This window comes from Rhea pennata, chromosome 18, assembly GCF_028389875.1.
Source record: "Rhea pennata isolate bPtePen1 chromosome 18, bPtePen1.pri, whole genome shotgun sequence".
Classification (NCBI taxonomy): Eukaryota; Metazoa; Chordata; class Aves; order Rheiformes; family Rheidae; genus Rhea; species Rhea pennata.
Window position 1 is genome coordinate 520,450 of NC_084680.1, and position 10,532 is coordinate 530,981.

Sequence of the window (10,532 nt, forward strand, 5' to 3'; positions counted from 1 at the left end):
AGAGGAAGCGAGTGTCGGGTACGGGCCCCAAAGATGGGTCGTGGCACTGGGGAGGAGAGTCCTCTGCTAGGATGGAACAGGCACCAAAAGGCTGGCCCATCTTCGAGGTCCCGTTGGACACCAGGGGATGCTCTGGGCGGGACACCTCTGAGGATGCTCTTGAGAGGTTTGGCCCCTTCAGCAACAGGCCATGGCCTAGGGAGGCGGTGCCATGGCACAGGGATGGCCTTGCACAGGCCATGCCAACAGGGACCATTTTGCTCCCGAAGCCATAGTACTTAGGTCTCTCCACAGTGAGTCCCTGGCGAAGATGGCACCACAGTTCCCCATCCTTATCAAGAGGAACATCCACTTCCCCTGCTTCGGCTTCTCCAAGGATGTCCATGTGGAAGAGATCAATGTGGGGCCTAGGGATGGAGCAAGTAGACCAGTGGGTACCCAGGCTGCCATGTGTGTACAGGGTATAGAACAAAGTGGAGAGCAATATAGGTGATGCTAAGCAGCTGAGTGCAGGTCAGGCCCTGCTGCTGGGACCAGGACAGCCTTGCTGCAGCAGCAGTGCTTTGTAGTCAGGTCTTTGGCATAGTGGGGAGAAGGGGGCCACCCTGGCCCTGCACTTGCATGTGTGTTGTCTGAGTGTGTGTGTGTGGAGTGCAGCCAGATGCCTTCCTGAAAGTGCAATGGTGGATAGCACAGCCATTTCCCGTAACAATTAGGTACCAGAGGAATGAGTGTTCACTGACAGCAGGGAGATGTGGTTGAAATACGTGGACAAGCCTGAAGGATGGAGAGGCAGGAGTGGAGCTGTGCAGGAGCAGTGCCATTTGGCAGCTGGAGGAGATGCCGGCTTTTCACAGGGGATCCCTGTTCCTAAGTTGCTCCCAGAATGACGGAGGTTGGAAGCACCTCTGGAGATTGCCTAGTTCAACAGCTGCTTAAAGCGGGGTCACCTACAACAGGTTGCTCTAGGCCAAGCCAACTCAGGTTTTTGGTATCTCCGAGGATAGAGACTCTCTAACCTCTCTGGGCAACCTGGTGCAGTGTTTGATCACCCTCACTGTAAAAAAAATGTTTGCTCTTAAGTTCAGACACAATTACTGTATTTCAGTTTATGCCCATTGCCTCTCATATGATCACGGGGCACCACTGAGAAGAGCCTGGTTCCATCTTCTTTACTCTTACCCATCAGGTATTTGTACACATTGATAAGATGCCCCTGAGCCTTCTCTTCTCCAGACTTAACAGTCCCATTTCTCTCAGCCTCTCCTTACATGAGAGATGCTTCTAGTTCCTTCATCATTATTGCTGGACTTGCTCCAGTAGGTCCATGTCTTTCTTGTACTGGTGAGACCACACCCACACACAGCACTCCAGCTGTGGCCTCACCAGTGCTGAGGAGAGGGCAGTAATCACCTCCCTCAACCTGCTGGGACAGGATGTTTTTTTGGTGCTCAGCTGCTGTCTCTGTGATACGGAGTTCCCAACCCTTACTCCATCCATCTATCCTTCACTCTTGCTTGCCCCTGCCTCCACTGAGGAAGGTGGTGATGATGAGGATGGTAATTATTGAGCAAGAAGGAGCAGGAATGCTCACACTGGTGGGTAGATATGGGGCATGTGGCCTTGCAAAGGGAGCGGTTAAAGTCTTTGGGAACAAGAATCCCTTTGATAATGCCAGCATCTCGCCAGGTAACTACCCCAGGGTTCCTCCTCTTCCTGCTCTCCACCCTCCTGCTGTGCAGGCCATCCCCTAGTCAGTCATGTGCATTTCTGAGTGCCTGCATACATCCACATCTGGTATGTAGTTCTCCTAGGAAATCCCTTCACCATTCATCAGCTGGGACCATCAGTGATGGCATGGATACCAATGAGCAGAGCTGGGGTTTAATGTTTCGTTTGGGTGCTTCACGATATTAGGAAGAAAATTGAGGAGTATTGGTGTGCTGCTCTATGCCATGGCTCTGGCTTTGTCTCCCCAGGGGCAACATTCAAGCTGCTGAGAGCAGTTACTTGAAAAGCTGCACCTTCAACACCACCTCTGCCCTTTGCTGCCCCATCTTCATGGAGCAGGCGGGAGAGAACTTAAGGGAGCTGGCAGAGAAGGTGTCATGTCCTGGGAGGATGGTCCTCCCAGAGGGCCCAAGGTCTTGCTGGCTGGGCACAGGGCGTTCCCTCAGCACCTGCTCTAGTGCTTGGCTCCACGGGATCATCACTCACACACTGACACTGTTGAGACTCAGAGGCAGCTGGAGGCAGGTCCCTGGCCCTGCTGCCCTGCCAGTATGCTGCAGGGGCTAGCTGGGATGGGCTGAGGGCAGTGGCAGCTTAGCCAGCCTCAACAGCTCGGAGCACAGCACATCCACTGCAGCCCCTGAGCAGTCCTTTCTGCCCACCTTGCGCATGCAGAGCCCTGCAAGGCTCCCAGGCCCAGGGTCTCTCTTACGAGGCCCCTGTGCAGAGGCTGGAGAGCAGGAGGCCAGCTGGCAGCAAAGCATAGACTGCAGGTGTGCCTGTATCACTGCCAGGACTGGCAGGTTTGCTCGCCCAGTGGTGGGGACTCATCCACACACCTTGGCAAATACCATGACATTGCCAGGGGAGGGCAGTGCACCCAGCATTTGGTCTCCAGCCCCATCCAGCCCTGCTGCCTCTGCTGCCCTCTTGGGAGTAGATAATTCCCATCCAGGGAAGGAACTCAGCACTGTTCCATCCTCCCTCCAGGTTCTGCATCCCCTGCTCAGCCCCAGCACCCTCCAGACCCTAGAGGCCCCCCACTCTGCATCTGGGAATGCTCCCTGATGCCTAGCCATGCTCCCAACTCAGCTGGAAAGCCCACTGCTGGGGCAGAGCTCCGCTGGGTAAGCAGCCTTGCAAGCAGTGCTGCTGGCTTCCCTGGCAGGGCCGTGTACCCCAGTATGGTGGCATTCCCGGCCTTTCCCAGCGGGTGATGAGGATGACAGCTGTGCTAACGCCTGAGTGGGGGGAAATGCCCTGCTTGCTTGCTGGCTTATCATGCCCATGGCCAAGCTGTGTGCACAGTAGTGCTGTGCCCTGGGGTCACTGTGTCCATTGTGTGCTGGTGCTGTGCTAGGCCTGCTGGTTTCTGCTGCAGGGTGGGGTGGTCATCAGCTGGAACTGTAACCTGGGCCTGCCTGAAACCGACTGCAACCCCCACTACTCCTTCCACCGCCCCGATCCCAAGACCACTGTCCCAGGCAGTGGCACTTGCAGTCCTGCATCCTCCTCCTGCCCTCCCTGGTCCTGCTGTGGCTGGTCCCCATCACTGGGCCTTTCTACCTGTCTCCCCAGGAGGTCTGCGAAGTATTACAAATGGAACGGGACCCACACACGAGTGTTGATCAAGGCCTGTGGGATCCATATTGATGTCATCGTGCAGGGCCAGGTAGGATTTTGCATGGTCCATGTGCTACTGGGGTGCATATGTGCATAATATGCTGCCGTGGTGCTAGGACCGTCCTGGAAAAGCAGCTCTTCTCCACTGCTGCCTCAGAGCTGGGATGAACACAGCCAGGCCTCTTCTGCTCAGCCTTGCAGAGGAATGGGGGAATCCCAGGTGCCTCAAATTAGAACCTTTGGCAAAGTGTGCAAAGTGTGCTGGAAGGAAATGCAAGACCTCATAGTGTGCGCTGCTGCTTGGGTAGGTTGTCCACACTGTGGCTTGGGCAGAGGGAGGTCTCTGCTCAGTCTCATTCCTTGTGCCCAACCCAGAGTGAATGCAGGCCCAGGCAGGAGGCAACCTGGGCTGGGCAGCGATTACTGATCCCATCCTTTCTGCCAGGCAGGGAAGTTTAGCCTGATCCCCACTGTCATCAACCTGGCCGTGGCTCTGACCTCGCTGGGAATGGTGAGTATTGGTGCCGGGGGCTCGGCCCAGCTGCGCACTCCCAGCACTGACCTCCCTCTCTCACCTTCCAGGGCTCCTTCCTCTGGGACTGGATCCTGCTGAGCTGCATGAACAAGGACCAGGTGTACAGCAGCAGGAAATTTGAGCAGGCACCACCCTAGATCCTGGCCCTGGAGGTTTGGTCCTCTGGGACAGAGCAGTGGCCACGCTGCCAGCAAGGCAGGGCAGGGTGCCTGGGCACGGCTGCAGGGTGGGCAGCAGCATGTGGCTGGGGCTGCCAGGGCATCTGGCCCCTCCAGCCATCTCTCACCCCCGCGGCAGGCTGAAGGTGCCTCAGAGGCTGCTCCACGACATACAGCACCTCAGGGCTCTCCAGCCTCCAGAGAGTCTGTCCCGCAGGGACCGACCGCTTGTCCCTCCCCCACCACGTACAACCACAGCTGGAAGGAGCCACTGTGCCAGGCAGCAATAACACTTCCTCCGTCCGGGCCCTGCTCGACTCTGAGCTACCTGCTTTTCCCACGCGATGATCCCTGTGCCTGGCCAGGATGCACCGGGCACCTTGCCGGCTGCTGCTGCTGGCCACCAAGAGCCACGGCCCCCTCCCTTCCCTCAGCCATGCTTCAAGCAGCTCCAGGCAGGTCCTGCCCCATGGCTGCCAGCTGCTGTGAGAGGCTGGGGGTCAAGAAAAGCCCCAGTGGCAGGGCAGACCCGTGGTGCCCTGGCTGGCTCCTGTGGGGGCTTTCCGGAGCTTTTGCTCTGGAGCAGAAGGCAGTGCCTGACTACTGGCTCTGCTTCAGCACACCGGGAATGGGCATTACCATTTTCTGGCTGGCTTGGAGCGCTGGCAGCCCCATCCTGGAGCAGCTCCTGGCTGCGGGCACCCAGGGTCCTGGGGGCAGGGGTGGGCACATCTCGAGTAGGCCTGCCCTGCTCATCCCCTGTGCCCCTGCAAAGCTGCCACAGATGGAGCTGCAGCAGTGGTGGTGGCCCTGGAGCCGTACTGAGGACTAGAGCAAGTCCTGCACTAGCCAAGCAGCCAGTACCCAATAAACTGCAACCACCCAGCCTTGCTGCCTGGGGCCTGATTGCTGCAGCATGTGCTGGGGGGAGGGGGAGGGTGACAGTGCAGCGTCATGGCTAGCGGGGTGAGAGATGGACATGTGCATCGTTCTACCCTCCACCCTAAAAGCTGCACCCTGCTGCAGTGCCAGGGCACGGATGCTCTTGCCCCAGAGCCCGGGTGGTAGGGAACATGAGTACAAGCACCTGCTTGCCCTGCATTGCAGCAGTAGGGGAGGAGGACAAGTCCCCCCCAACCCCTGCCAGCCTGGTGCATGGACCTCTGCCAACACCAACCCTGCCCTGAGGCTGCAGCTCTCTGAGCCTATGCCCAAAAGCAATTCACAGCAGGTACCTGGCAGTAACTCACCCAGGCATAACCTGATTATTTTCTGGCTCTCAGGTTACAGCAGCTCAGCTCAGCACATCCTCCCCCAGCATAGCTCAGCCCAGGCAGAAGTTTGGGGGAAAGGGGTCTTGTCACACCGGGCAAGGGAAGACCCCAAGCCATGTCTTAAAGGCTCTCCCACAGGCTGGAGGGTGGGGATGCAGATGGAGGACATGCCAGGGGGACAGGCAGGGGACTTCTGGTGCACCAAAACCTCCTCTTGCTCCCCTTCTGGGCTGGGGAGCATCTTCCCCCTTTGACTTGGGGTGCAATTGCTCACAGGAACAAGGTAATACCATTGCAAGAAGAGTCTACCTTGTCCTCATTCCAAGAAGAGGACCTGGCTTCTCTAGGACCAAAGAGCAACTCTGAGCAGGCAAACCTATGGGAAGGGCTTGGGGGAAGGAGCCAGCCTCTCACTGTAGAGCAGCAGGATGAAGGCAAGTGCCTGCCCCCACCTCCAGCAGCTCATTGCCCTGAGGAGAGCAGGAGCAATGATGCAGGGCTGAGAGGAGCTGCCTGGCGCAGGTTGAAGCCACTGGAGGCTCCGCTGGACCAAACCTTAACTCAATTGCACAACGCAGTGATTGCATTAGGGCCATGTTTCTCTGCCCGTCCAGGCCAGCTCATTTCCTCCAACTTTAATATCAAGAAAACAAACACATAGGTACAGCCCCCTCAGCCCCCCTTTCAGCAGTACTAGATGGAGGGAGGGCATAGCGAAGGACAGGACCACTTGCCCCATAACCCAATGCTAATAGAAACAGGTATACTATAGAAGTGAAAAAACAAAGCTCAGAAAAATATTTTCAATACAGGTATGTGTGGAGGGCATTGAATAAAAATTTATATGTATATATATATATATATATACACACACACACACACACATATATATATATAAAAGGAAGTGTCAGAAGTAGCTGAACACACAGTGTTTCAAAATGCCCAGAAAATTAACTGGAATCTAGTAATCTTGGCTCCCCTCATGCTTTTTCAGGCTTCTGCAAGCAGGAGTAGATGGAAAGGACCAGGAGGCCAGGCTTCAGCTAAGCACTGGCCTCCTGGGTTTCATCACACCTGTGCTGGGATTTCAGTGAGCAGGCCCCCAACCTATGACTCACTGCTGTCAACTTGAAGCTTTAGCACCCAAGTGGGACAGCTCCCTTGCTCCCCTTCCAGCCCAACAAGAAGAGTCTGGCTTTCTCCTCCCTCTAGGAATCCTGCCCCATGGCTCAGAGAATGCTCGTTTCCAGGGTGCCTACAGCTCCCTGCTGTGGGCCATAGCACGTGCTCCTCTACCCAAAGAACCAGATGCATTGTCTGTGACACATTTAATTGTCTAAAACTCCACATTAAAACCACAGAGATTCATGCACACAGGGTGCTGCCTACAACACAAACTCCCATCCCAAACTGGGCTTCTGCAGGGCTCTGGCAAATGCAGTCCCCCCTCCCCCATAGAGAGCAGTTCCAGCCCTAGGCACCTTCTTAATTCCCCCAGCACAGCACCAGGCTGTGACCAGGACTGCCCCAACACCGCTTAGCGCCCCCACACAGTGCAAGATGGATATGTGGCTTCTCCGAGATCTATCACAGAGCACAAATGCTCTTCAGCAGAGGTGAGAGCAAGTACCCAGAGCTGACACAGCAACAAAAAAAGACAGCAGGACAAGTTCATCAAATCACTGCTGGAGCTGGTGGTTTGTACGGAGCAGCCACTCAATAGTTTCCAGCAGATAGGCCACACTGTAGTGCCAAGCAATGCTCTGGAAGATGTTGATGTGCTCCATGAAGATCTGAGGGGGAAGATACCAGTGAGGGAGGGCTGCCCAGCACACCTCATGCATGAGCCAGGGAAGATGGAAGCTGGAGGGGACAGGGGGGAGAAGGCCAGGCCAGGAGAAGTTCTGCAAGCTGGTCAGGCAGGACTGCCTGGGTTGAGCACAAAGCAACGAATAAACAGCCAGAAAGCACAGAGAGATGAACTTGTGCCAGATGGGCTGAAAGGGACAAGTTATCACTGGGTTTTTCACTGGCTGTTACAGAGGAGCTGCTGGCAGGAGGCTGGATCTGGTGGCAGGATGCACACATACCTGGGAAGAAATGGTGAGGGCAAAATCTCCAGCACAACCGCAGTACACAGGCATAGGTGTCTCCTTCACACCATGACACTTCTTGCACACCTAGAGGCAAAGGAGTTTTAGCTGGGATAGCAGACAAGGCTGAGCAGCTCAGTCCTTTGACAGGGCTCTCTGGGGAGACACCACTGACATCAGGTCAATGGGTCAAGCCTCAGCCAGCCAGCAAAAGGCTGCAGCTATGTGCTGAGAAGAAGTGGAGAGCGCTCGAGCCAAACTCTCCTCATCATATCTCCACTGCATCACATCAGTCAGAGAAGTAAGGTTGGGCTGCTCGGTTTCAAGGAGCAGAGAGCAGCTTCAGCCCTCCTGCTGCAGCCTGCCACATCAAGGGCAGGCTCCCGCAGCACGGCCGCCCAGCACTCATCAAGTCCTGCAGCAGGTAGGCCATTAGCTTCTTCTGCAGCGCTTCCACCAGTGCCATTTCAATGGAATCCGAGTCATACTGGGCCTGGCAGTTGGAGCATACCTAACTGGGCAGCACTGACCCATCCGAGGGGCAGAGAGAAGGGAGATGAACACAAGTGTGACTCTTCCCAAGAGAAAGCACGGTGCAGCCTCAGCCCTCGCAGCCTAACAAGAGCATTCAGATAGCCCCGAGTGCCAGGAAGCCATAACCAATTTCGGGAGGGGATAAAGCATCAGCCAAAGCACCAGCACACCTCAAACTGTCACAGGCAGCTCGGAAAGGGGATGAGCAGAAAATAACCTTGAAGGGAGGTTTATTGCTGTCATGGAACCAAGCAGACCTTCAAAGCAAAAGGACTGAGAGAGAGAGAAAGACGGACAACATGTGAGTGAATGACAGGCCGAGAGCACAACCATGCTAGGGCCTCTGGTGTCCCCAAGAGGGACTTAATGCATGCAGCCAGGGCAAAAGGGATTTCCTGGGAAAGGAAGGCTGTACCTGCAAGAGGGCAGGGTCCTTGCACAGGTCCAAGTCCCTGCAAAAATTGCACTTCCTGCAGATGACTTCAGGGAGCATGTAGGAGCAGCAAGGGTCCCGAAACTGGGCTTCTTCTGAGAACTCACCCACCTCAATGAGGCGCAGCAGGTCCCGGCGCAGTTTGTTTACTTGGTTAGTTATACTGGCATCCAGGGACAACACCTACAGGAGACAGTGTTAGGTAAGGCCACCAGCAGAGAAGACGGTCCTCACGGGGACTCACTCTGATGCGAGTGCTAGCTGGGCAAAACAAACTGATTGTAGAATTGCAACAGATTCTTAAAAAAAAAAAAAAAAGAAGAAGAAAAAAAAAAAGAAGAAAGCACAGCCCACCCCACTAACCTTGTAGATGTATTTGATGAACTCTAGAGCTGGGTTGTTGAGTGGCAAGTAGGAGCCAGGTAGCACTGAGAACATGTCTGAGGGCTCAGTGGCATTATGGGAACCAGCCATCTTCTTCTGGATCTTCTGAGTGACGGTGAAGAAGCTCTGCGTGAGCTCGTTGGTCACGTAATCCTGTGAGAAAGTGATCATGCCTGGAGAGGAGGAGCAGAGAGAGCTCTTGAGCCATATGGAAGCATATGGGGACAGCAAGGTGGGCAGCTCTCTTCCTGCTGCAGGACTGGCCCAGCAGTGCTGCACACAGCTCTCCCATGGCTAACTGTGGCTAACCGTACTCACCAGGCATGGCTCCCGTCTCTCCCAATGCCTCCTGGGACACCTGGCTCATGGCCCTCCTCTTGATGGGAGCGCTCTGAGGGGCATTGTGCTGCAGCTCCTCGCTCCTCCTTCATGCTGTGGTACACAGCCACAATGTAGGCTGCAGAGACACGTAAGAAAAGCTCCAGATGCAGTCCACGATGGGAGAGTGGCACAAGCGCGACTGTGCTTGTCGACTCTCCTGGGGCACCAATGACTAATCAGGAACTAGTGACCTTCTTCCCCTCTCTGAGAGAGTTCACACTGGCGCTGAAACCACCCAAACAATGATATTTACAGACATGGAGGTGGTTCCTTCTGCATCACATCCAGCACAGTGCAATCTTTGACTGTAAGGGGTTCTTTGGATCAACATCAGAACCTTCTCAGTAGCACAGAGAGCTTCAAGAAGCTGTGGGGAATGCTGTGGATATGGCTTGGGCAGCAGTAGGGTGCGGATAGCTCTAATCACCAGAGGTAACATTCAAAGTAGGACCAGGCGAGCAGCAGACTGCACTCACCCAACACAATCCTGAGGAAGCAGTTCTGACAGGAGGCAGCCTGGGGGAGAAACTGCACGATGTTCCAACTATTCTCCAGCAAGTCCTCCACATTTGCTTCTCCATCCTCCTCCTCTTCTTCCTTGTCCTCCTCTTCCTCACTGTCCTCATCCAATACTTGACTCTTGCTAGAGTCCTGCTGGAATGGAGCACAAGCCATGCCCAGGCTTTCAGTTGGTGATGTCGTAGCAGTTCCCTATATCCAAACCAATAGCTCCCTGCTCAACTCAACCCACTGCACCCCTGTCTCTGCAGGACTGAGCACTTCCCATCTCTTACCTCCCCAGAGTGGACGCTAGAACGCACTCTTCCCTTGATACCTTCGTAATTTGCTGGATCCATCCAGAGCAGGAATTCCCAGCAGCGGCAGAAGGAAATAGTCAGAGAGTGAAAGATCTCCTTTGAGTGGATGCTGGAGGCAAGAGACTGCAGTCACACACAATGTTGGCATCTTCCCTAGCTAATAATCTTCTCCATGGGAGGCAATGAGGAGCAGGCGATGTTAGCAAGAGAGCAGTTCACTTCTCACATCCAACCATGCTTCAGCAAATGGACTCAGTACAGAAGGCTGCAGAGCAGTCATTAGCAGAACTAAGGGCTGCAGAGGAATCATACCCACGCTTCAACTGCCTCTTGTGTCAAGATGCCTGTCTTAGGAGCCTACACATCATAGTATTCTAGAGATGCCTGCTGGATCACATCAAAACTGATACTCACGCTGGAACCTTCTTCCATGTCATTGATGTGATGGGACTGTAACAGTGTGTTTACAGCCAAGCTCTGAATATCCGGCTCCAGACACACTGTGAACAAACACAACCTGTCAACGGGCAAGCAGGGCAGAGAACCAGCAAGGACACAATCCCCTCTC

The 10,532-nt window shown here is 54.9% G+C and overlaps 1 protein-coding gene and 1 pseudogene across 1 annotated transcript; one reads left to right on the forward strand and one right to left on the reverse strand.

Moving 5' to 3' along the window:
* The first annotated feature begins 310 nt into the window (after positions 1–310).
* LOC134148797 (P2X purinoceptor 2-like) lies at positions 311–4,602 on the forward strand. The gene is made up of 5 exons (XM_062591291.1): positions 311–430; positions 3,113–3,258; positions 3,310–3,403; positions 3,800–3,865; positions 3,937–4,602. The coding sequence occupies exons 1-5, from the start codon at positions 311–313 to the stop codon at positions 4,024–4,026; spliced, it is 516 nt and encodes a 171-aa protein (XP_062447275.1). The 3' UTR covers positions 4,027–4,602.
* Positions 4,603–7,000: 2,398 nt separating this feature from the next.
* LOC134148798 (DNA polymerase epsilon catalytic subunit A-like) lies at positions 7,001–10,095 on the reverse strand (annotated as a pseudogene).
* Positions 10,096–10,532: the final 437 nt, after the last annotated feature.